This window comes from Limanda limanda, chromosome 10 (genome assembly GCF_963576545.1).
Source record: "Limanda limanda chromosome 10, fLimLim1.1, whole genome shotgun sequence".
Lineage (NCBI taxonomy): Eukaryota > Metazoa > Chordata > Actinopteri > Pleuronectiformes > Pleuronectidae > Limanda > Limanda limanda.
The window spans coordinates 24,011,478-24,039,184 of NC_083645.1; the positions used below are offsets into that span (position 1 = coordinate 24,011,478).

At 42.9% G+C, this 27,707-nt stretch overlaps 1 protein-coding gene across 1 annotated transcript in view; it reads right to left on the reverse strand.

The window, feature by feature from the left end:
• Positions 1–27,707, reverse strand: part of fstl5 (follistatin-like 5) — a 134,878-nt gene that overhangs the window by 35,585 nt on the left and 71,586 nt on the right. Inside the window, exons 7-11 of the mRNA XM_061079209.1 lie at positions 22,519–22,685; positions 17,872–17,883; positions 13,988–14,108; positions 2,722–2,883; positions 1,810–1,944 (exon numbers count right to left, since the gene is read on the reverse strand). Of these exons, the coding sequence (XP_060935192.1) occupies positions 1,810–1,944; positions 2,722–2,883; positions 13,988–14,108; positions 17,872–17,883; positions 22,519–22,685 (597 nt within the window). The remainder of the gene's footprint in view (positions 1–1,809; positions 1,945–2,721; positions 2,884–13,987; positions 14,109–17,871; positions 17,884–22,518; positions 22,686–27,707) is intronic.

Consider the following 27,707-nt stretch of genomic DNA (forward strand, 5'->3'; position numbering starts at 1 on the left):
TCTAAAATCTGTTGCTTTCGGGCTTTTAGTTGGAGAAATATGTTCTAGTGTTAAGTATAATACATAATGTTTGAGTATTTTGTGACATAATCACAAGATTGCGTCATGCAGTACTCAGTACTATCATGTACGTTCTTTGGACAAAATCCACAGCATTTGTAAACGCTGCATGAATCTGACATTATAATCCTTCCTGCTGAAGTGAATGTCTCGTCAGAATGTATATTCCCCGGCGCTGCGTTGAGGGTCTCTAGTATTTCATGGCTGCAGGCGGTGTGACCTAACATTAGCCTCAGGCTCACAGGGAATGCTAATCCATGGAAAATGAGTAGTCGGCCTCTAAGTGACTCAACTAGTCTTGATAAAGGTGATATTCTCATGTGAAGACTAGTCATGGACACAGGGAAGTAAGATTCTCAGGCTACGACAGCGTAGTGAAGTCTGTTTCTTCCCTCTCTCCGTTTGGTAATGTTGTAGTGCAGCCACGTCTGGCTGTCTGCTCATATCCCTTTGAACTGCTGTCCTGTGGGGTTGCTCACCCCCCCCCCAAAAAAAGGGGGGCGGGGGGGTCTGCAATACCCAACTCCTCGCAGCATTTTGGCCCACGGTACGGCATCAAAGGCTTCAAAGGACACAAGTGACATCTGACCTCGCCGATCGTGATCCTCTAATGCGCGACAGGCCGGTGGGGGGGGGGAGTGTCGTACTGCAGGGGTGACATCTGAAGGCGTCGGGTCCGGTGTGAGGTGAGGGACCGAGCGCACCTGGGCTGTGTGACCCGACTGCAGAGTGAGTGGCTGTGTGTGCTGTGTGGGAGCCCTAATTACCCACAGGCACAAAAACAAACACACTAACAACTGGCCTCAAATCCCAAAGACAGATTCTGACATTTCGGAGAAGGTCAAAGTTAATTACGGGGAGAGATTCTAATAAACAGCGAGAAACAGGAGGAGATTGTTTGTGCTGGAAAATGCTCCCAAATTTGAATAAGACGGTTTTTTTTGTGGCACAGCTCCTGATTTCACAAAGACATTTGGAGCAGTGACAGCTTAGGAACATCCCTGATGTGGAGTCTAGCATATGCAGCTTTTATATCAAGATCAGGGTAAAGCATGTTTCTTCTAACACGGTTAAAGCCCCTGATGAAACAAGAAAGTATTGACCTACACATACTTTAACGTGTGGTCAGATACACATACCATGTCCTTTCATTGCATTAACTACACTCTGGAGCATAGTCAACACTTTGTAATACACACATGGCAGCAGCTCCGTGCTGAAGGAATCCAACAGCAGGGGGAGGTGATGCAGATAGTGAATAGACCTTGGCCAAAGCCTTCTCCCCCACAAAGCAAGTACAGTAGGCACATCACACCACTTTCCAGGAGGATGAGACACTGTCCCATGAAATATGAAAAAACCTCTGTCATGCCAAGTATATCAATATATATGCTATGTACGCACTTTGTTTAAGCGCCATTTTTCCTGTGCAGCTTACTGCGTAGGAGTAGTGGTCCATGCATGACTATTTGCTGGACACCGCAGTTTTCCTGAACTGTGACCTTTGAATAAACCTGCTTAATTTTAACTTGAGAACGACGACTCCTGCCATTGATTTCCACCGGCAACAAAAGACAACGGTTTTGAAGTGGGCGGCTCGTAACCAAAATAATTGTTCCTGCGACGATACAGATTAAAGACAGTATCGCTATTTCTTCCCTTGCAGAGGCTCCATCGTTGCACCACAGGATATAAACTATTAAGAACTCACAGGATTAATTATTAACAGATCCATTAGCGTGTACATACGGGTTTTGCGCGCAGAGTCCTCCACAAATAGCGAAGAGATGTCCTCGTCCACGCCGGCCTGGTTCTTGGCGATGCAGGTGTAGGCGCCGGTGTCCTCGAAGTGGACGTTGCTGATGTGCACCTCACTTCCATTAGCTTTGAGGAGCAAGACGGAGAGAGAGACGAGATAAAAGGTGACTTCATGCTACAGTTACTCTGTTACATAAGTGTTCTCTCACATGTTGGGAAACAAGGGGGAGAGGTTTGTTTCAGGGAGAAGTCAATAAAGTGGGAGTTCAGAGGGAGAAGGCAGCACAGGCCTGCCTCACGCTGCGCCTGTCATTTAGTGTTTTTGTGCACAACCTCCCCAAAAAAAAAGCATTTGTCTTCCCTGTTCCACTGAAAAACCTTCAAACAGCCAAACTCTGACTCTGCCTGTTTGATCCTGCAGCTTCACAACACACCAAACCTATCAAAATACAGATATTATGGTTCTGTGGATGACCTGAATACATTCACATCAACATCACCATTTCAAGTCTTTAAACTGAAAATAGCAACAGCGATCAATAACGTCTATCCGGAGGCAGCCAATCAGCTGCGAGGGACATCAGACGTGAGTCGATAAGTCAGAGAAAACACATTCACCATTATCGAAGTGCGTCTGATCCTTATTCTCCATTACTTTGAATTCCTCAGCCAAATGTTATTTGTGTGAAATTAATCTTTGCAAACAGTATTAGTCAGAATTTACAGTAATATAACAGCAATGATAGTGACATTTATGGAGGTGGTAGAGTTGAAGCAATTGCAGGAGGATTTGTGGCAGAGATAGTGTAAAAGCAGTAGTAAAATGATAATGGAAGCAATAGTAGAGGCAATAAAACTGTACAAGTGTACACACAGTGAGCTGTAAACCCTGGACTCCCGTACCTTGCAGGGTGAGCTGTTTGGACAGTTTGCTTGTGATGTCCATGCCGTTCTTCAGCCAGGTCAGCTGGGGGTTGGGTACACCCTCGGCGTGGCAGCGCAGGCTGGCGGTGACGCCCGGCTCACGGGCTTGGCTCTCTGGGTAAACTCGGATGACGGGAGGAACTGAAAACACGGTGGAGAAGACGAGAGGAAGACATGTGAGAAGGGAGAAGGATATGAATGCTGTACAATCTTCAATCAATCAATCAATCAATCAATGACATTTCAATTCTACAGCCCATGGTCACAAATCCCAATCTGTCTCATCGGGCTGAACAAGGTGCGACTTTCCTCGTTCTTAATCCTCACGAGTGAGAAGAAACATCCACGATAAAAACATTTGAACAGAGAAACTAAACGTAGAAACGTTTGTGCAGGATCCCTCTCTCTGGAAAAGATAGTGTCTTAAAGACAGGGAGCAGTTTATCAGTGTTTAAAACAAAGAAAAACTCTGACAGAGATGAATGCAGCAGTAATTGCAATTGTAATTAGAGCAGTATTGGCAATAATGGTACTAAATGTGAGTAGGCGTATTATGTGTATAAGCAATCTAGTTGTCATCACAATCCACAATCAGCTGCCACCACGATCATGATCCACAGTGCAAACAGCACGAGTGTCACCTGAGGAGAGAGGCAACCGTATTAAATGAGAAGTTTTCGAGAAGATGCCGTGTTAGTAAACACTATCAACGGTATCAAGTGTATTCTCAGTCTTACTCAATACCTTCAGATAAGGTTAACACGCTGCTGCGGAGCCAAACAAATCAGATAAATAAGGGAGAGAACCTCTGTTCGGACGTTATCGATTTAGCCTGGTAGTCATTGATTTTACGTAACCCCTCTGTCAGGGAGGAGATGAGAGGATAGAAGCGGACAAAACAAAATCTGTGAAGAAAGAAAAATCCCAGACTAAATGTCCCTTTTATTAAAAAAATAAAAAACTTGCCCTTGTTTACTCTTCCCTGCAGCAAAAACAAACAGAGAAACCCTCCTACTGTACTTCCAGGAACTGTGAATCAACATAAATCAATGAAGCAGACAAATACATTAATAATATGCATTTATGCATTGGCTGAGAATATGCCACAAGTTTTGCTCCACACCCCGGGGGGTGAACTTGTTAGAGTCTTGCTCCGCAAAACATGGAAAATATATCAAAAGACTGAATTTGAATAATCCTTTAAAAGAGGAAGGAGCGTTCTCCGAAATAACACGACAATGATAAAACCTTTCAAAGGGACGGTCGTATCTCTGAGGAGACGCTGGTGACTGAAACTTGGACGGTGACAATGAGCTGTTTACGGAGCGACCGTGAAATAGCAGCTGTCACATATAAGGATGACAACCTGGCGGTGGTTTAAATAGGGCCATCGAGTCTCTCCATCACGCCATCTTGATTAGAACCATCTCTCGTAGCCTGAGTGGCCCAAATCAGTGTCCTCTTTTCAGAAAGAGACTTCAGAGACGCGAGCGGAGGATGGAAGCTTGGCAGACGCAGAGAAAGGCAGACGTGCTGTAGAGACCGTTTCCTGTGGGCGCTGGGTTTGGAGGAAGTCTTCACTCAGCCAGGTGAGTGAATGGACTGGAGATCGCTGCCACGGCCATCTGGTAACCATGGCACTCCTGGGCTTTGGCGCTCGCGTCCACCTGACTGCCAGCGCGGCGCCCACAGCGGCCCGCCGAGGGCTCTCACGGCGCCCAGGTTACTTTACCAATCACAGTCACAGAGACACTCCAGCTCCGCCGATGCCCCTCAGCTGTAACAAGGTTGACTGAGCGGAGCACACGGAGACACTTATTTTGTACGATCTTCTGAGTGAGGATTATTACTCACACTTAATTTCCTCTCACATGCCCACAGAAGCATTCAGAAGCTCCGGCCTCATTCCTGAGTGTGTGTGTGTGTGTGTGTGTCTGTGTGTGTGTGTGTGAAGCTCATGGTCTCACTCCAGATTTACTTCTCTGCCTTTTATCTGTTTTTCAAATGTGAAACAATTTGTTATCAGAAGATTATTTAATGCTCGACTGGAAATCAACCTCCCGAAATGCACATGAAGAGAAATAATTGGTCTTAACACATCTAAAGAAACCTGTTCTTCTTTAATTCTCACCTAAAAGGATTTGATCCAGGTGTTCATATAACATCTAAATATTTATAAAACATCTCCTGATGGTATTAACCAGAATAAAATAATCCATTACTATCCATTGTACGTTAAAAACCTTATTGTTGATTACGTTTTTGGCACATAACCTCCACCAAGGTTTTGTCTGTGTTTGCTTGTCAGTTTAAAGGATAATAACTATACATACCTGATCCCAGTTCATGCAACTTTCTCTTTTGAAGGAAACAGAATGAAATATGTTTTAAACCTTAGATTACGAGTTCTGGTACTTAATCACAATAACAAATGTACAAATTCAAACTTTTGGTGATCCAAACTTGTGAAACATGAAGTTTGCAGCCTTCGTCTGTGAAAGTTAAGTGAATAAGAATAAGGGCGGAAAAGCAATATAGAAAACTTCACGTCTGACTCCGGGGAATTGAAAACCTCATATTGTATAAGAAAAGCAATAAATCGAGGAAAATAATATGCAGCTTAATCAACAGAGAAAACATTTTAGTTGCAGCCGCACTGAGAATTATTGTTGCTTCTGTCTTCCATTACTGAGGATTAAATGAAGAAGCTAAATTCAGCAGAGTGGTAGATGCAGCGGCGTCCGTGCAGCCGGGCCAGGACAGAAATAACATATTGTCTGGATGTGAAAGAGTCAGAATCAAAACCTGCGCTGACGCAGATAATCAGAAACTTGGATGATTAGAATAATGTCTCCAGGTTTCTTTATATTAAATATGAACTTTGCATCCCAAATATGATCCAAAAGACGATACTAGAATAAAGACTGGTGATGGTCTATCAGTAGAAATAAGACACGCCCCCATTTTCATCCATGTTTTGTAGATTCAGGGCAATTAAATCTTTCATTTTGACATATTATACAATCATGAAACTTCTCACTGTGCAGAGAACCAGGTGGAATCACACCCAGGATCTGGGACATATGGAAGCTGTCGATTTGTCTCGGGTGTGTTGTGTCTGACGCTGAACGGCAGGATGTCTGGGTGTGTGTCTGTGTGTGTGTTTGTGTGTTGGTGTTACAGGAAGATTTTGAGGTCATGGCAGACATGGAACGTAACTTTTTTTTTTTTGTCCTGGCACGAAATCACAACAACCTATTAATCAGCGGCCGTATCCTGCGAGCGCCGATGAACCAGGTTCCCTCGAGCGCATCATTAATAAAACCTCTCAGGCAGTCTCACAAAGTTGCGTTGATTAGTGTGTTGTAATTAAAACTTAGGCTGTATCCACAAGCCTTTTTATTCCAGAAAAAAAAAGAAGTGTTACTACAACAGCGGTCAGTGAGGGGGGGGGGACTCTTCAAAAGCTTCAGCAGCAAATGTACAATGCAGCATGAGCACTATATTAGGAACAGCTCAATTCTGTCTCAGTTCTTTGTGACTCCACAATAAGTCGGGAACTTTCCTTTGAGCTCCTGCTCTGTGTCGACAGGATTGCATCATTATTTCTGCAGATCACATCCAAATCCCACAGATTTTCTGTCGGATAACGATGTGATGACTCAGGAAGCTTTAAGTTCCGTTGTTTGCTTTGTGACACGCTGCATTGTATCATTAGAAGATGTTAAATTAGGGTCATAAAGGAAGAAACACATGGTCAGCAACATCAACAGAAAAACGGATGAAAATGATCTGGGTCCACCCGCAGCTTCCCTGAGGGAGAGCGTCACTTATGGTTTAATACATCAACCCACCCGCTATTACTAATTAGAAACGAATTACATTACATAACACAGTTAAATAACATTATAACATCTATTAATATCATTCTTATTCACACTCTAGCCTCACAGAGCTAGAGGTTTCCTCCAGTTGATGAGTTAAATCTCTCCCCCGCTCAGTGTGGGAGCCGCTGGGTTCCTCCACAGTTGGTTCAGCGCCTCGGGATAATGTTTGTGGTGATTTTTCACCATAGAAAAATATTTGAATTGTAAATTGAATTCGAAATGAATGTTAGTTTATGTTTAAGTAGAAGTGACATTGGAGAGTAACCCCCAGCAGAGACTAACGCCTAATCTCAGCATGTAAAGGAAAGTGAAATGAATGTATTGTACTCATGCCCCACCCTTACACGCATCTTTTGTTTTTTTTTAATTAAATATATATATATATTCGTAACTTTTTGGGTTTTGTTTTAGTCTAAAAAATAATTGAAATAGTAGTTGTTATATTGAAACAGGTGCAGAGAGTCAGAGCAAAGATCTTCCTGTGATCACTGGAGTGTTTTTTCGGGGCCAATGTAGAAATATCTTGTGCGGCTGTTCAGACTGATAGAAAATGGACGGCACGACACCGAGCCCACATCTCATCTCATGCACCTTTTTGGGTAAAATGCTTTTTGTGATTTGAGAAAATGGAACTGGTTGTCACTTTGTGCTGAAGTACTCTGCCTATGATCCAATCACGGCTTGTAACACCACATCGGCTGCCAGATGGGTTACAGTAAAAGTGTAGGTGCAGCGAGAGCCGGTGTACTTACAGAGGAGGTAAGTGCAGGTCTAATCAGAGCTGAAAATGGGTGTTTAGAGGCAGAGCAGAAGCTGAAGTCCTCTGCAGGTTTCATGATGGACCTAATTCAGCCAAACATCTGTGATGTGAGAAGCCCTCCTGCCAAAAAACACTCATAACCCGGCCTCGTTTCCTCCAAGTGAAGCTCTTACGCAGGTATTCCCCAAGTTCAGCATGAGGCTGAGGCTGAATTTACAAAGGCTCAAGAAAGTGTTTGACCCTTTTTACATTTTGTATTCTTCCAGTTTCACATCTGTTCCGTTAGAAATGTCAACATGAAACTGCCTGGTGGAAGGAATCAAAAGAATGAAATAGAGAATATTGCAGAATGGAATGAATTAAATGAACTACTACGTAATTAGAAGAAGCTCCATCATCACCGGGAGAATCAGGTACAGTTGCTGAGAGCCCAGTTGCATCCGTTCAGCTCTTGATGACCTGTGTCCAATTGTTTTCATATCAATTAGATTTAATTTGTTGCTCGACAGAGTGAAAGTCGCAGTGAAACACGAGTCAGAACGTCTTTGTCGCCGTTAATGAGACGTCTTCATGAGCGAGTGCAGAGCAGGTAGAAGTGTTTATCTGTCAGTTTAAATCAAATCCTTCAGATTCAATAAATCAACATGACGATGACGGAGAATTAACAAATTAGACCTCAGCAGTAAAACACTGAAAGAAACTGAAAAAAACAAACCTCCTGATATGATCCTGATACTTTTTACAATGTATTTCACCCATTCACACAAATTCATACAGACATTAACATACTGATGATGCAGCGTCTTACTCAAGGACACTTTGACACAGCCCGGAGGAATATGCGTCTCCTGATTGAGGGAAATCTTGTCTATCCCCCAGAGAACAAGAATGTCATTCAAAGTGTTCTAATAGTTCACAGGAAGAGGAATTTTTGATATCGACATTCTGTATCTGGCCCATATCAAGGTTGTACTGACACGTAACTGAGCCCACGACAAATTTCCCCCGAGGTCCGGCAAAGGACATCTTGATCCACCGAGACAGAGCTGAGCGATTAACACAGGGACAAATCCTCACCGAGTTAAATAGGAAACACCCACATCAAAAAAACCTATATGCTTTACATCCCACCCCTGAAAGGCCATGACTAGGGTTGCAAAGGGGCGGAAAGTTTCCGGTAAATTTCCGGAAACTTTCCATGGGAAGTTTAGCTCAGGAATTTTGGGAATTTTGAAAAAAAATTAAAATACGCAAAATTAAACGCTGAGCAATAAAAACATCATTCAAAACTCTACTTTAAAGATGTATGGAATGCAGCACAAGCTGCACGTTGCATTCTAACCCTCCACTGTGCATTCTTCCATCACATGCACAGATAATTCCCAGCATACTTCACTCTACAGCAGGGCTATTGAGGCACGTGCACTATCTCATGTGTGGAGACATTTCACCCCATCCAATGTAGAAGGAAAGGCTGTGTACATTTGCAAATACTGTGCAAAGACCTATGTTAAGAATGACACAACGATGCAGAAGCATATAGTCAAGTGCCAAAAGTTCCCTCAGGGCTCAAATCAGCCTATGACAAAACAAAATGTTTATATTTATGTCTGTATATGACAAGGTAAATACAGTTAGGATATATTACCCACAACATTTCCAGTTTATTCCCGTTAATTCCTGTTAATTCCCGTTTATTCCTGTTAATTCCCGTTAATTCCCGTATATTCCCGTTAATTCCCGTTAATTCCCTAGAAAGTTTCCAACTTTGAATATTCCCGGAATTTTGCAACCCTAGCCATGACCCATCCAGGATTCGAACCTTCATTCCCTGATTATATAAACACTCTTATTTAGCAGCTGTTTCAGTAGATGTTCCATAACGTGGCACTCTTTTAAAAACAGGAGCTGACTTTAACAACAGGAAGGCATCAATTCAATTATAGGGGGCATTGAAAAAAGCTTTTAAGTCCTCAGGCACTATGAATCTGTATCGTTCTCCCGGTCCCTGAACACCTTATTAGCCACAGAGAACCTGGAAACTCTTTTGTTTATTCTCCACCTGAATTGTAAATGTGAGTATTCTGCTTTTCTAAGAAACACCTCACTGACACGTGGAAACCCGATCCCTGCGTGCGAATCATTACTCTTTCCTGTGCCTGGACGGTCGCTGGGAATGAAAGGCGAGAGCCGGTCGAAGGGGTTCTTTCCACTCAAAGCACGATTCAGACAAGATGTGAAAGAAGTTGCATTCTGATGTGTTTCTGAGAGTGTCAGGAGAGCCACTGCCAGGAGAAGGTGACACAGCAGGGATGACAGCTCCATCATACAGCTCCCCAGCCAGTCGTCAATCACTCAGCAAGGCTCCCGACGGCCACGGCGCTGGAGAAGATGAGCAGGCGTTCAGACTCACCGACACACACATGCGACACACAAACACACACAGGCGGGGTACGACACACTAGCGGGAGATTTCCAACTAAGCCTGGCAGACTCGTTGGAACTCTTCAGTCAAATTGAACCCGTGGCTGCTGCTAAACAACACGGCAGTGGATTGTGAAAACAGACCGAGGACCTGTGAACATCTCACAAATAACACGCGTGCTCCTGACACACACACACACACACACTCAGTCATCCGCGGACAGACACACACCATGACGGAAGGCTTCCTCTCTCAGTTGTGATTACACTCTCAACCGAGCGTCATGCCTCCTGTGGAGATTTGGGAGAATCTCCACAGAGTCGTCCGGAGCACAAATCCGTTGCATTACAACTGCATCACATAGCTGCTGGAAGGAGAAGTTTTCAAGGGTAAAACTACAAGAAACACACAAAAACTACAGGGAACGTTTATATAACAAATCTGGGATACAAATTAAGAGGCATAATGAACGTCCAGGGAAAGTGCTGTGCCGTGTTTGTGAGCTTTCTCTGTTTTATACCTCAAAATAAGTTTTATTTTACACAGGGGCTGGGAATTTTAGCATGCAGATACATTTTGATATAATTCTCTTATTATTTATTAAATTATTATAAACTGATGAAAATTGTAATTGCACAGAGTAAGAGGTTAATAATACGAGATTTACAACATTCACTGTTTCTTTTGTCGTGAATTAGATTGGGTTAAGGGAGGTCTTATTTTATTAAACCCAGCAGCAGTAATATTGTATTCATAAACAAAAATCAATACACTGTTATGGATTTGTTTTGGGTCTAGTTTGAGGATTTAGTTTTCTTCATTTTCATTTTATTATGTTTTGTCTCATTTTGTGGCCTCTCTAACAGAGGGTGACAGCACAAAGAGGAAATTCACCACATATTTGTGATATAATACCAAGTCTCTCTATTGCAGTATTCATAGGACCCAAGGTTCAGGTAGAAAGTTAGACAGATAAGAACTGGAGGAAGGTACATAGAATCTATTTGAGAGGACTCAGAGTAGACAACAATGGTTTTGTCTAGATGAACCAATGTTTAGATATATTTTTCAAAAGCTCCACATGTAGACTAAAGGTTCGTGGCCACTGCAACTTGCTGAGATTATAAAACTCCTTTTTGCAAGGGCAGCTCAGATCTGTGAACGGTTAAGTTGTTAACTTCTCATCAGCCTGCTCTCCCTAATGCATCCTGCATTGAGAATAAATACTTATGCTTAAGGCAGTAGAACACAAAAAAATCACTACAAGCACTCGCAGCATGCTGAGCTGGTGGGCGGAGATGAAGTCAACATCCAGGATCCGTCAAAAACCAGAGAAGAGCGCTGTGATCCAAGTAATACTGGGGGGGGAGACGCCTATGAATGCTGGTAATTTAGTGCAGTACACTTATTGTTGACTTGCATTTACATACAGAGCAATGTGGAAACAAGGCGTTACCCAGGTCTCTACAACAAAAAATATCACATCCCAAGGGGGGCGCCTCCCAGAGCCCCAACCAAACCCTGCAAGTCTGCAAGCCTGTCTCCTGTGTCTGCTTAACCTTGCCTAGATACAGCAACGCTACCAGCCATGAAGTCCCATGTGGGCAAACCTCTCCCCAGGGAAAACTGCTGGGGACTTGTCAGAATCCAAACATTCACCCAGCAACTCTGGGAAAAAAGGAGACAGTCCAACCCCGATCAAGGATTCTGGTTCCAGAGCGTCAAGGTGAACCCGACTACATCTACCACATCCAGTTCTGACACCTCCACACTGGAAATGGCATTCCAGCTCCCGAGAGCCTGTTTTGTATCGAGGGATCAGCACATAAAGGCCTCTTCTCCTTCGCCTGCTATCCACTGCTCACCTTGCAGGGGATGGGCATAAATGGAGGCGGTGTTGCATTTCTTCCCGGCAAGGCCCCATGGGAACAAGTCTCTGACTCACTCTCAGTGAGGCCTTCCTGGGATAGACTCGACCAGGAGCTGCTGACACGATGGCAGCCAAGTTGCTTTTACTGATATTAACGTATACTGCATAAGTACTGTGCAGCTTTCCAGGGTAGAAAACTATATATACACAGTTATTATGTGTATATGACCATTCCACAACACCCTTTATTAATTTGCCTCTAACAACAATATTTTCTACTAATGTGGCTGTTTGACTCTAAATCAGACCAGAACACTTTAAATAAGACTTGAAACTAGCATTCGAGACCATAAACTCAGACGTTATAAATCAAGTGAAAGTGAGTTATTTTAATTGGCAACCAGTGGAGTCGCCCTCTGCAGGTTTTTTCGAGAGAAGCCAAGTTTCAGGCACTTCTGCATTGGCTTCACTTTCCAGACCCAGAGTCTATTTTTATAAAAAGTCAATGGTAGAGACCAAAGCTCAGAACCTCTAATGATCCTCCACACAAACTCACACAGTCATTTAGAATCTTCTTCCTCCTTCACAAGGAAATATAAAGTTCCTCTAAAACTCTGTCCCCGTCTAAACTACCATCAGCTCTTCTGAATAAAACTCTGAAGGATGCATCATCAGTCTCTTGTGGCTGCAGACAGCGATTCTCAATCCACTTTCTCAAAAAAGTTACTCTACTCTTTTTTAATTGAGTCGTGGAAAAATCTCAGTAGTCATCGCAGGGTGACAGCCGGTCCTCCGAGGCTTCACCCAGACTAAGAATGTGAAATTCATAGTCTGAAGTAAAAAGGTCATCTGGAAGTTTCAGTATCAATTACGACCAAAAGTCACCGGTCTCATGGGATTCACTCTGTTTCCATTAAACAAAAATCCTGGGTATAATAAGACATGTATATCACTGCAATTAACCCCCAAGTTTCTGATGAATGATAATGAACCGACTGTCTGTCAACGGTAATGCAGATGCTGAGCAATCTGCATTGACACATTGTGGTTTATTTATATTCAGTTCATTAGAGCCCGATCGGGAGAAAACAGACTCATTCCCACTTCACCTCTGCCCTGTCCAGACGGCCCCTGATTCACAATCCACCTCATCGGTTCCCCATTAGAGCCTGGAAGCTGCTCCCCACCAATTAGCAAGAGGAGGACCCAGAAACTCTACAAGGGGTTATTCATATTGATGCTGGTGTGGTAACAGTGGTTTTCAGGCAAATTAACGTGGGACTTGGAGTGGGAAATACATATAAGACAAATATCTCCACCATCCGTTCAGGAGACAACTTTCTTTTATCACACAAGTTTCTCCAAACAAAACACAAACAATGGTGCAGACGTTCTAGGTCCAGACGACATTTAAAGTAATCGCCATTAACACGTATCTGCATGTGAATTCTGTGTATTCCAAGATTATATGATATTAATGTTGTGTCTATGGTCTATATTGATGCAGAGATACCTAGAAAATTGATATTTACTGTACATTTTCTGGCTTCTTTGTTTCTTTCTTTATGAGATATCTTATCATTTGACATTGTCAGATGGAAAATGATACTGATCCAGATACACTTTAGATTGTCTCAATAGTCATTATTTTTGTTGACCTTACCCTCTTTGACAGATAGGCTCCAAAAGTAGATAATCTGAAGATAACCTCAAAATATTCCTCATATTATTTTGTAGAAACACACGCTGGCATTATAAATATCCTGCTTTCAGCCGTAGCATGCAGAGTAGAAACATGGTGGTGGTACAGTGTTTCCATGAAGTCTGTGGGTTGACTATGCAATTCACAATGACATTTTAACAAAAGTAGGATAATTTCAAGACAATTTCAAGAGCTGAAAGTATAAAAAGCATCAGTGCAACCTGAGATGTTACCATATTGCTTAGATCATCAAATCGAAGAACAAGATATAGAAAGCTACTTGGACAAATTATAATAATAATAAATCCGATATAACAAAGTAATGACAAGAGACTCGCAAGTTGAAGAAATTCCAGTAAATACATGTATTTACAACATGAGCAAAGTTTTCTATCTTCACATTGAGGAACCTCCCATGAGCTGCAGTCGCTGATGGATTCCACAACATAACAATAGTTTACTCATCAGAGTTCTAGGAGCAGAAAGAGACGTGAAGTTGATGTTTCGGCACCGACAACCGTGGCATGTATTACACAGAAGACAGGAGATGAAGTTATTTTAATAAAAAAAGTGAGTTGTGTGGAGAGTATGTGCCTCTTACCGTGCACTTGAAGAGTATGGGTCTGAGAGAGTTTCTCATAGCCATCGGCATGACAGGTGTAGTTGCCCATGTGGGTTGTTGTCACCTTGGTGATGTACAACGAGCCATCATCCCCAAAGTCCTACCAGACGGAGACAGAAAAACAGTTTTGACGACTTGGAGAAAGTCCCCGGCAGCTCAGAAGTAGCAGTGACGGTGTGAGAGGCGTTGGGAGATGGGAGTGAACTGTCTGAGTGGGGATGCAACAAGCCCGTGGTGTGCAGATGGAAAATATAAACATGTTTCATAGCACAGGGAATGAGAAACACAACAATAATTCAACAAGGCACAGTGTGGATAAACGTCCAAGTGAGAAGTGGAAGCCATGTGGTGCCAAAGAAAAACAGCTGAGGGACATAACGGCGAAAGTGCCAGTTAAGAAACTGTGTTGATCTGATGAAAGAACTAAAAAACAAAATATGAAAATGCATTAAAACATTGTCCCTGAAAAGGATTTAATGTGAGTTCATTTACACGCATGACACACATGCACAAAACACTGTAATTCTCACGTAGCCAATTTAAACCAAAACAAAGCTGTAATCAAACCAAAACCGATCCACAATATGAATTTAGCACCAACAAAAACATGACTTATTCATGTCATACTTATTTATTATTAAGCCAGCAAACAAGACAAAAAAAGAAAAGATAGAAACGGTGAAAAGACAAGAAAAGAGAGCAAAGAAAAATAAATAATTCAAGCTGTGGCAGAAGAAGAAGCCCGCAAAGCTAATGAGCCCACTGACGGCGTGGCGCTGGGATAAATCCCATCTGGCAAAGAGCAAATGTCGGGCACCTTGTTAAGACCATGTCGCCATGAGATCTTGACAAGACATTGTAATAAGGTTTAGAATTTTAAAGTCTTAAAGGAGGATTATATTTGTCTCTCAAAAAGGGAATTAACTGTATGAAAGTAAGCGTTGATTCTTTAAAATGAAAGTCAACCTCTTATATCCTGGGTTAATATGGTCAGAGGCGTAAAAGTGAAAAAAATCGTACTTTATCCTTTTTCTTTTCTCTTATCAAAAATTAATTTACTGATGTCAGGAGGCTTTTTTAATTTAAGAGTCTCAGACGGCTGCTGAGAGCTGAGTGTGTCCTTGGAGACATGTTTCAGAAAGACTGGTAATTATTGAAGAGTTTGGCATATAAAACAAAAGGTTAAATACATAATGGCGAATGAATAGTGACTTGCTTTATTTTGAAATTACTTGATGTTTGTTTTACCTTCCTCCCCTTGTGTTCTACCTGTGTCTCTTCACTTCTAAACCATGTGTGTGTTCAGTCTCTTGCTGTTTCTGTTTTTTTCCATTTCCATCGATTGTACATCAGCCGTGTTTGATTTGTGAATCTGGAACATGTCAGATCTCCCGTGCTGCTCCAGTGAGTATAGCGTGTACTCGGTGTACTCGGTGTACTACACGTGAATGCACTGACTGACCCACTGTCTCTGTGCGTTCGTCTATGTGTGTGTTATCTCAGTATCCCCTGGTGCATTCACTCCACGTGTTTCCTCGTGAGGCAGCAACCTACACACTGCGTCCTGTTGTCTGTTCCTGCCAGCTCACCTGCCTGTTCACACACAGGCCGGCCCATAAGCCTGTTTACCTCAGGTAACTGCATCAGCATCTGTGGCTCTGAGATTGGGTCCAACCTGCCTGCGATGCTTTAACTCCTACTCAGCTCTACTTTCTGCATTCGTCTTTGTGATGATAACAGCCTGTTTTCTCTGATAAAACCTATCTATATATTATTTTGTATTGTTTAATACATTACCATCGATTTGTATTCATCGTTAATAATGATAAAATAACAAAGTTTGATTTCATATGCTAATATTAATGCTTGAAAATGTTTACATGTTCAGTTTCCTCAAACTCTCTATTGCTGCAGCTCCTCTGGTCAGCCTCTGTCTGAAAGCCCTGGAATTGGCTCCTGTCTCTTTAAGAACCCCTCCTCCTGATAAAGCCCTGTGTGCTTCGTTGTGATTGGTCAACTGCTTGCTTCCCAGCTCATCTAGGAAATCTCAAGTTTTAGGTGTCAATTAGGTGTTTATTATATAAATTGTTTTGTGACGACAACATGAGCCGGAAGTTTCAGCCGGATCCAGAAGATTCAGGACCAGTGTTTTTTGTGGAGGAGACACGTTTGCCATTGATTTGGGGCTTTTTTAACTTTGCAGAACTTTTAAATGAACATAAAACCATATAAGACACTAGAGGAAAGAAAAAGTGATAAAATATCCTTAACCTTCAGCAAATATCTTGTTAACTTCCTAGTCATGTTTCACGTTACATTATACTTTTCACCTAAAGTCACGAAAAATATTATATGACAATAATGATTTTAGCACATTCATTGTATCACATAGATTTTATCACACGTTTTCAGACACTGCTTTAGAATCTAAAGAGCTGCCTGTTCTCACAATAATGAGCTTCACCACTTTCCGATGCATAGTGGCTTTCCAGAAACCTGCCGGACGTGCTGCAGCACTCATTAGACTTTTCTTCAGTCTCCGCTAACTTGATGAAGGCCAAGTGCCAGAACGTGTTCTTTCCTGATTGCCGCCGTGTCATTAAAAAAACATTCAGATATCTCTCAGCCACGTGAACTTTCCCGTGATTCTGCCCCTTGCTCCTGGATTCTTCTCACCGAGCACAGAACATCCTTACAGAATCTGATAAAGCCGTGTTTACCAGAGGAGGGTCACAGTAAGAAAAATGCTTTTTCTCATTAAATAGCTCTTAGCATTTGGATCACATCTCCACTGGCTGTTTACATCGTGGCTTCTCCTTTAAAGTCTACAAACAACTAAGGGGATCCAGCCGTGGTGTTTACAGGCGTACAGTGTGTTTATCAGTCCTGATGTGCTCCGGTCTAACCCACGAGCCCGGTGCCGGGCCGGGGATGAGTGAAGCATCAGAGCCTCACAACACGAGGGGAAATCGATGGTGCGTTTTGGCCCCTTGGGCTGAGAGCATATTGTGTCACCTTCTTAAATGAAAAATGAATTGGGGGAGAAATGAAACTCAGAGGGGTGGAACGAGCCGCGGCGGAGGCTGTCGACATGATTCCTCCACCTCCGCCCGGCTATCAGCGGCGCCCGGCTCTCTGCAGACGAAGCAGGACCCGGGCTGATTCTGCTCGGGCGCAGGGGAGACAAGGGCAGGTAGAGGTGGAGTTACAAATAGGCCATGGCCCTCAAGAAAGTATAATTAATAAAGCTGTCAGCGGGGGGGGTCACCCCTGAAAGGACAGGAAAGTGCCACCTCATTGGGTAACTAACCTCCAGTAGTGACACGGCGTTGTAGAAATCGCCTTTGAAGAAGTTTCCAGTCATTTCCCATGAGACATAGTGAGAGACACAATATGTGGAGTGAAAATATCCTCCAGTGTAGAGCTTGTGAGGAAAACATGTTTTCTTACACTGAGCAGGTAGAGGTTCATATTTAAAGGGGCAGTTCACCCAATTCATGAAACTATGGCTCTTGATAATGAGACCAGTCTGAGCTCACAGATGTTCACAGATGTTTGTGTGTGCCTTTGAATTTGGTTTGAGGAAGGACTTTAATACCAGGTGTGAACAGGCTCATAAAAGAAAGATTCTTCTCTTTGCGTCTAGTTATATCTAACCATAAAATGATGCAGTCGTTGCAAAATCATTCTGCAGCACTACAACCTATTATTTGCATTTGTGTGTTTGTGATATGGATGAAAGCTTCATGCATCCGCTGCAGGCACCTCACTCCATTTCTGGGCTATTTGTGGATGAGATGAAAAAGGAGTGAATGTATGTCAGTTTGTTGAGACATAAAGAAAATATATATCAAACATCATACCTGAGAAGGGATCTGTCGGGGGGGGGAGGAGGGAGGGGGGAACAGATGTTAAACATTTAGAGGTTTAGTTAAATATTAAGGCATTAAAACACAATATTAAGGCATTAAAACACAATATTAAGGCATTAAACATAATATTATGGCATTCAAACACATTGTTAAGACATTAAAACAGATTTTTCAGCTCAGCGGTCAAACCATGTGGGTGTTATTGTCACAAATGAAATCCGATGTTAATAATTTTCACCTTTTAGAGAAAAGATACCCACTGGTTCAGCTTCTCATATTAGCTATTTCTGAGTTTCACACTGTGTTCTAACAAAAGAACGCATTTTAATCACGTTCTTCAGAAAACCGTGAAGGTCATTTAACACCATTTTCTGGTGATAATTAGCAAGATAATAAGCAAATTACTTGATAATTAGGTTCATTATTAGTTGCAGGCCTATGAGAGACTAAAGTACAGTGTAGGTCAGAGCTCAGGACGACAGAGGAGAGGTGGACCGCGTGCTTCTCGGCTCCCAGACCCTGTGATTAATTCAACAGTAAAACCAATCCTGACAGAAGCTGCAGATATAATAAAACAGGCCAGTGTGATTCAGGCAGATTCATGTATTATCTGCCACATGAGCTTGATTTGTTTGTCCTCCTGAAACAGCACGGCGGAGAATTTAAATTGCATCAGATGACGAGGTTCTAACTGATCAAAGATGAATGTGGGTATTAATAATAATCTCGCACATTTAATGTTACACGTCTCCTCTGTGCAGGGATAACATGAAAACAACCAGCGCGGGCCACAGAGAATTATGGGAGATGAAAACACACGTATTCCAATGGACGAGATAAGAGGACGAAAGATTCAGATCAGATTTTACCGTTTCCTGCTTCATATCTATTCCTGTTGTAGCCGCTGCCTTCAAAACACTTTCTCTATTTTTAACAATTCCACCTTTCCAAGATTTTGGGGCCGAGTCACAAATTTTATATTTTAAAATTTGACCTCGCAAGTTCCCTTTATGATATGATACAACTTTAACAAGTAGTTGTTGAATTCTTCGGAACAAACTTCAGCGTTTTAAACCCATTATGCATTTTTCCCATTGTTCAGTCCAAACTTTCTGAGAATTACGAAATATCAAATGCAGTTTTCGTCTTCCAAACTCTATCCTGCACCACTGAGTCATCATCCCCAGACACACACACACACACACACACACACACACACACTCACACACACACACACACACACACACACACACACACACACACACACCCACACACACTCACACACACACACACAAACACACACACACACACACACACACACACACACACACAGCGAGCTCTTGACTGGGTCTTCTGCTCGGCCACTCGGGGAGGATTGAAATACTGACAGCCTTGGATGATGATGATGATGCAATAGCCTGCAACTGTCAACTTCATGGAATTACAGTAAGCTGCTTTGTCAAAATTTAGAGCGGCTCCATTGAACTCCGGGATACAAGCACATCGCTGGGATTAATGCGCAAGTCGGAATGTCCACGAAAACAAAATTCGTAAAAACAGCCGCGTTCTAAATTGGGAGGGCCTGCGAGAGTGGACTGTGGAAACCTCCCATGTGTACTCACAGGAATATGACTCTAATTAAGGCTGGCAGTGGATGCTCACAAATATTAACAGCCAGCAATTATGAAGAAATTGTCTGCAAGGCAATTTAGAATGGGCCTGTGGATGCCAGGTGCGGGCGGAATTCATTCTCCTCTCTGGAAGCAACAACAATGATTGACTGGAAGTCTCAGAGCCAAATATAAATCTGGATTAAGCCGGCGCCGGGTTGTGCCGCTCGCGCTCCAGCGGTAGTTCTCTTTCGGTGATGTGTGGTTTCCACAGTTTCCTGACGAGCCACGGCGGGCTGCTGGTGTTTGTGCTGATTCACTTGCTGCTGGTGTCTGGTGTTAGTGCAGCTGCTCCGAGCGTAATCTCCGCTCTGGCAGAGATTGTCAACTTGAGCTTTGTGAGGCACAAACAACACACACAAAAAAAAAATCAAATCTGACGATTGCAGACTGACAGGGTCAAAGTACAGCGAGTCCTCTCAGGATGAAGAGACAATCCTGCTGGTGGTTTTACTCACTCTCACTTCATGAGGCTGCACTGGCATCAAGCTGTGTGCTGTCTGCACCACAGAGAGAGAGAGAGGAGTCATCTAATGCAGCATTAAACACAGGTAGCATTAAGATCCTGGGGGGGGTCCTACCGAAGTGGTTTAGAGTTAATTAAAATTAAAATACTGTTATTTGCTTCCTTTTTTAAATTCTGCTTCAATCTGCCGAGGAGATTATGTTTTCACTCCTGTCGGTTTGTTTATGAACAAAATACTATTATCACGAAACTTGGTGAAAAGATATGGAAAACGGTCCGAACTGGTTAAGAACTGGTGCAGATCCAGGATTATTTTTCATTAAGGTGATTTTTGTATATACTTTTGGGGAATTTCTCAAGAAATAGTTTAACGATCTTTATGAAAAAATCTATTATAAGTTAAATTTGGTTTGCATCCATTTGCTGATCTGTATTCAGTGAGTTTACAGTAAAAAATATTACTTTCATTTCTGTGTATATGTGTCTGATCTCCGTGGAGGTAAGTTCCCTCCGAGTGTCAAACAACAAAGTTTGAGTTCCGCGGACTGAAATTAAAGTTTGATTCTTTCTCCAGGAGCACGACGGTTGCAAACCCCCGAAAGGCCAACGTGTGATTGTGTTCTCTTCTCCACCGTCTCAGTGATGGAGTAAAAGAAATGAAGACCCAAAGAAAAAGGTGGCCAAGAAAAATATAAACTTCTGATTGAAAGGATGAAAGGTCAAATTCTTCATCTATATGAGGCCATTATCTGTTGATCAACCTAAGACGAAGCATTTTGGGGGGGGGGTTACCGAGTCTGAGGTAACATTTGAATTGAAAACACGCCCGAGTGAGATCATCAGATATTGTTTACGAGGGGAAGCTGACGACGGACCACCTGCGGCCAGGACCCTGAACTCAGCTCTGTGTCCTCAGGCAATGTGAGGAGATGAAACAAAAACTAGTTCCTCTGCCAAAAAGAAAAAGAGGAAAGAAGTAAAACACTTCTCCGAGAGAGTCCATATGAATGATAGATCAAAGCTGACCTCACAGGACCTCACACAGGTATCCGTCCTCCGGTAAATCCTCCAAAAGATATTTAGTGTTGTTCAGGAAATAATCCAACTTGTGTCTTTGTTATAAAACCCAGTTCTTGCATTCAATCTTTTTTCATGAATAAAGAATCAGCCGTGATACATTAACAGGAAACGTCAAACGATTGGAAAAAGCTGTGAGTCTGGTGTTCACGTTTTAAACTTTTTTACTTTTACTTCACTTTTTATAGCTTTTATCTTTTATATATTTTTATATAGATACGTTTTTGTCTAAATAAATGCTACCTTGTATAAATATATGAAAAAGTGAGTAAATAAGAAGTAAATAAGAAGTAAATATAAATTGTTTTTTTTATATTATTACTATTGTTTTTCTTATGTGTGGTGTATTTATTGTGTTTTTATGTTTCTATGTTCATTGTATGCACCAATAACCAAAGCAAATTCCAGGTAGGTGTAAACCTACTTGGCAATAAATACTTTCTGATTCTGATTCTGATTCTGATTCTGATTCTGAAAAAGTCACCTCTGAGTTTCTTTATGTGGAATCACACATCACCAGCAACCAGAACCAGGGCGCAGGTTCAGAGCGGGTTGATGGTGCCAAGGATGACTGGAGACAGCTGGGCGCCTCTTACTCATTTTAAGGGTCATCAACATTTAATGTTACATTAGCGGCTTCGCTGGCTCTCCCTTTATCTACTGCGACAGTGTTGACTTAATTATGCGCAGCAGTATCACACTGATCTCGGCCGGCCCTGACACGGAGCCGAGGAGAGGCAGGAGGCTGAAGGAGCTCCGGCTCCTCTGCTCCTCGCCAGCAGAGGAATCCTCCTCTCTGCTTTTGATGAGGATGAAAGTGACACGGAGCTGTCTGGAGCCGCGGATGTAGATTAATACACACACACAAACACACACACACACACACACAAACAGTCTTTCAGAGAGTTGTTAAAGTAGGTCCTTCCTCTAGGGCTGAACCCCTTTGGTCCCCCCTCCCCTCCCTTTCCTTTATCTTTTCTTTATTTGTCGGAAATCCCCGTCCCCCCCGGCGAGTCTCTAAACACAGACACCAAGAATACAAACTGACATCCTGGATTACCGTCACGCCCGACAATACAAAAGCCAAATGCATCGACAGTCAGATAAAAATGTGCCGGCAAACCGGAGCCACCGCCAAATGAAATAAATCTGGAATATGATGAGAGGGAAATACGGCATGAAATGATCTGAAATTTACAGCTCGTGCTAAAAAGAGAGAAAAGGTGATGTTTCTGAAAGCGTCTCGTTGAAAGAGTGACGATGCTTCACGACGCCAACTATCGGTAATTAGACGTGTTCACGGCATCGTGGTTGTAACTCAACGATAAATCTCATTAACTATTAACATCTCTCCGTTGATTTACCCACGAACATGTACGTCGACCTACAGTATATAAATTAGAACTGCTGACGGGTGGTTCTTACGTTGATGTCCTCCAGGTTCAAGGAGTTCAGGTATTGATCGTTTCTCTTCCACAGGATCGGAGGCCGCCGCTCCCCGGTGATGGCACAGGTCAATACGGCGCTCTGGCCGACAGTTACCGTGGTGACGCTCACTTTCTGGTCGTCAGGCAGGTCGAGCAGGTAGACATCTGTAGAGAAGAGGGAAAGAAACATGGAGGTCAGACGGAAGAAGTTTCCAGTTCCGGGTTAAAAACCTAAAATTCTAGCTAGAACAAGAGAAGAAAATCGTGTTTTTTGGAAATTTGACGAACTCCTTCTGCATGTGATGACTAGTAATTCACACAGCTTCTCACTGAAGTACTTGAAAATTAAAAAATAAACATGTTTCTCCTCTTAATGCCGCTTGAGAACCAGAAAATCAAAAACACGAGAGAGTCTCAATTAGCTGCTGGTGAGCTGAGGCAAACGTTTGTTTAGTTAAAGATTCACTGAGGCGGCACAATTATTGCAATTTCCAAAGTAATTGGGGGGGAATTAAGTTTAATGTTGTGTAAATACTTTGCATAATTTATGTGATGATAATATAAAGGAAGTTCTGCTTTCTCCCGGAGGATCCTCGTCTCTGTACTGCCTTTTTTTTTTTTTTTTTTTTAAGCGAACAGAACAAAACAGGCGCATTTGGGAGGCGGGGGGGCTGCTGCTGGTCTGCTGACTGCTGGGATCCCATCTGAAGTGCGCTGCTTTGCAACCAGGAGTTGGAATATTTTGAACATGATCAGTGCTCTGAGAGTTTAAAACAAGCTCCACTCTCCTCGCTGCCTCCCCTTCAGATGAAACTAACATGGAATCAAACAGAAAGAACCTGTGCTGCCAGGAGAGGTTCCCCATGGAAACGCAGCCCGAGACCTCGATCAGAGCCGGTGCTTTGCTCGCCTCCGTATTCCTGCAGTACCTCAACATCCTTTCAAGCCAGTTCCTGCTAACGACGAGAAGTGGTCTGTGATCGCTTCATTTCTAACTAATCCTGAGAGCAAATACTGGCACAAAGAGAAGCCAGGGGCCGGGTGCCGAGGGGTCAGCGGGGCCACGGTTGGTTAACGTCTTTTGTGCGTCCAGTATTTTGATGAGACAACCAGCACAATGTACACTCGTTCCCGTTTCTCCGGCAGGCATTGTGTAACGTGGCCTGTGAGAGAATGCTTTTTAATCTTTTCTCTCGGGTAATGAGCAGCGGAGCAAAAGGAAACAGAGACTCAATTTGTTCTGCTCCTAAGGGCATGAAATACAAAACGTAATGAAAGAGCGGGTCCAGCAGACAGTGTTCGCTCGCCACGGCCCAGAGAAGAAGGACGAGAGCACCTTCAATTACAGCATGACTCCGGTGGCCCTGTGAACGCGTCCTTAACCGGCCCGCTCATCTGCTTTGTGTGCTCCACTTGTTGCGTCTGTGAACTGTGAACCGGGCTCAGCCATCACAGGTCCGATCGGACGCGCGGCGCCGAGGGACGACACGTGCTTTATTTTTTTCTTGGTGGGAAACTCGGAGTTAAGACTTCTAATCTCCCGTTTGGCCCGAGGCGGCCCTGCTTAAGCCCGGGCAAATCACTGCCAGGATTACATCAAAATTAGAGGATTAATTTCAGCCGTTTCTTCCCGAGTGGAGTATAACTCGAAGTGTAGGTGATTATACTGGAGGCGGAGAGACGTTCAAACTCTCTGGTAGTTTTTAATTTCACATTTCCTATTTTTCTCGCTGTAAAACTGATCAATTTGCTCCTCCGGCAGCTTTACAAGTTTTGGGCTTTAAAGGTCTAATGTGTAAGATTTAGGTGAAAGGGATCTGTTGGCATAAAATGAATTTAAAATAATTCATAGTGATGTTTTCACTAGTGTGTTGAATACAAATTGTACAAATTGTTGTTCACTTTATCCTAGAATAGGCCTTTTATATTTAAATACTTTATATTTACATCGAGAGCAGGTCCTCTCCATGTTTTGTACGGTAGCCCAGACTGGACAAACTAAACACCTTTTGAGCTTTTATGACAACTGAAGCTGCCACAGATTCCCTCTCTCTTTGGAAGGGGAGGGTGAGGTGAAGGGTATTCAGCTGCAACATGCAACCTCACCACTAGATGTCACTAAATTCTACACACTGAACCTTTAAAATGTAAGAAACAAATCTCACGTATCTTTTTCGTATAAATCTGTAAATTACATTAAAAGATATTTCAACCATTGTTAATAAAACCCAGACATACAATAAAAAAGCTGTTTCTGCTTCACCACTTTCTGGAGAGAACAACAGAAACGTCTTCCATCGAAACGTAATTCAACACAACAGAAATAATGTTTCCACCTGGTTGAGCCAAACGTTCTGTGACAAACACCGAGCGTCACCGGCTCCATGAAACCAGTGGATGTTGCCCGGCTGTTGCATCACATTGTGTGATAATATACAGGTGTCCACTTGTCCATGTGTGTTGAAATATCAAGTTGCAGTGAATCTTATAATTAATATGAAGATGATTTTAGTGAGAATTTATTTAAAACATTAGTTTTTGTTGTGTTTGTATAATGCACAATCTTGTATTTATTCATTAGCTATAAGACATTTCTGTGCATTTCTCGATAATATTATATAATCTCCACAAGTGTTTTGATTTAGTGAATGTTGGGATTTGGTGCTTTATAGACAGTCATTGGATGGAAAAAAAAATGCAGTTCATTTGTTTATTTGCACATTTATCCATGTAGCAAAATAACATGTAACCGAGCTTTGCAGTGTATTTTTTTTCTCGCCTGCATGGTCACACTTGGAGTCGCAGTGTTACACAGCACATTTATTCCTCCTTCACAATAAGAGCTGTGTGCATGTGATAGAGGCAGAGCAGCAGAACTGGGCAGGAGCGATATCACAGACACAAAGAAGAGAAACGACTGAAGGGAAATGAACTGTTCTGGTTTCACACGGCCTCATTAGAAGCACAACTGAGGAACTTCTGTCCAAGTTCGGGCAGAAAGTTCAGAAAACTCTCGACAATAACATAATTGTTTCGGGGGGGTCGCAGACACGCTGCCGGCTCGAGCTGTGATTTGAGAGAAAAAACAAACAGAGTCACCACTGGTTGGAGCAAATCGATTAATGAGTAAGTTCTCTTTCCAGCTAAAGGGGAACTACACAGGATCGGTGGTTTGTGTTTGTCCGGTAAAACGTCAGTGGGAAAACAAATGGTCCATCACAGCTTTGAGAGTTTATTTTATGAACCCAGTGATGGTCTGAAAATGCATTCAGGGGATAAGCATTAAACATAAAGGTTTCATAATAACCATGTGTTGAATCTAACGCCTTGTGCCGTTGAGAGGATCAGAATCTGTCAAGATCCGACGAGTCAGGTGATGTTGAAATGATTTAGAGTTTGGGTTAAAATATCTCCTTGATTTTTTTTAGACTGCTCGTTACGTCAGATAAAACATCGGGTTCGACTCAGGTTCGGACATGAAAAATTTAATTTTTGTCGGGTTCGGGTCAGGCTCGGCTGATCGTGCTTGGTCGGGGTCGAACTGAAAACTCCAGTGTGCAGAACTCTTAGTGTCCGTGTCACTCTCTCTCTTTGTCTTTATTTACTCGCACCTGAGGTCACAGTTCAATCTCACATGAGACATTAGCTACAAGTTAGTGGATTTAATTTTAAAAGAGCCAAAACAAACAAAAGCAAGAAAAGCAAATCCTGAACCGAAACTTAAATAATACAAAAATAAAAACTAGAACAACACAGCAAGAAATAATAAAACACAGTCCATCAGTCGTGCATCCTCCTCCTCCCCCGACAGTAATAACAGTAAAGCGTGCAGATCTCCACACCAGGCAGCCACTTGGCGCCCGGCGTGCTGGTGGTGGGCGGATACGCTGACAGAAATCTTCTTCAATAATGTCCTCCCTAACCATTCAATTACAGCCCCCTTGTATCTTAATGCTTTTGGAATTCGCTGCGAGCGACAAACTCGATTTACCGCTGATCCCCACGGGATAGAAACGTGTGAAGTAAGAAGGAGAATTTTTACTGAAGAAAGTGGGCGACAGACGGCTTTAGCTGTTGGATGGAGGGAGTAGAGGGGGGGGCAGGAAGGAAGGGATGGCTGGAATACGACCGGAATGAGAAACTCCTCCGGGAGGCGGGAGTCTGAGCAGTTTGGAGGCGACTCAAACACTTTGAGTCCGGCACCTCTTCTGCGAGAGATTTATCCGAGGAGGAAGTGGCCTTGGCTCCTCTTTCTGGTCTGATTTGAGGCCGGAGGGACTCTGCCTCCCGGGGAGGATCAACCTTCACTGCCCAGCCCGTAATTACTGATTAACGGTGAAGTCCCGGCTTTTGATTTACTCTGCTCTTCTCCCAGACTGGGATGTTGACCAGTGACACGGCAAGAGCTAAATCACCGATTGCACTGGAGGCAACAAGCTTGTCAGGGAGAATAGCCCGGGCCTGCAGGACGGAGCGAGAGGGCCGGGCGCATGAAGACAAATTGCACCAAGGTTGCTCAGCCAACCACCCCCACCACCACCACTCCATCCCCTATCATGCTCTGTCGCTCGCTTTCTCAAACACATGCTCACTTGCTCTGTCTCTCTTCACCAAGTCTTTCATTCCTCCAGCACACTCCCGCCCTCTCTCTCTCTCCATCTCAGTGATGTTCAGTATTACCGAGGCTGAACGGTTGTGTAGCCCCCAATTGCTTTGGCTTTGACACTCTGAAGTGAAGATAAAAGTGCTCTCCGTGATGCAGAGTATTCATAGCCCGTACACAAAGACACGAAAGGCAGAAGAAAAAACATCCCGAAAAAAACAGCAAACACATCCGTGTGAACCCTCTGATCTTGGCTCAGTTGATTTGTGCAAAACTCTCTCCCGAAAGAAAGAAGTGTTGTGTCTCTGCCTTTTTTTTTTGGATCCTGCAAATGAGTGACTCTGTGGACCTCAACGTCTGATGGAGACAGAAAATAGTCTCGACTCTGAAGCTCACAAGCTCCGTATACTTTCTTGAGAGAAAACACTTATGTCTGTTTTTATCGTTGATCTTCTACCACGAGCCACACACACAAACACACACAAACACACACAGTCTGGGTGTATTTTTGTTTTCTAATTGTTCTCTCATTGCACATGGAGCCACTCTAATCATCATCATCAAGCCTTAGCACCACTCCAGGT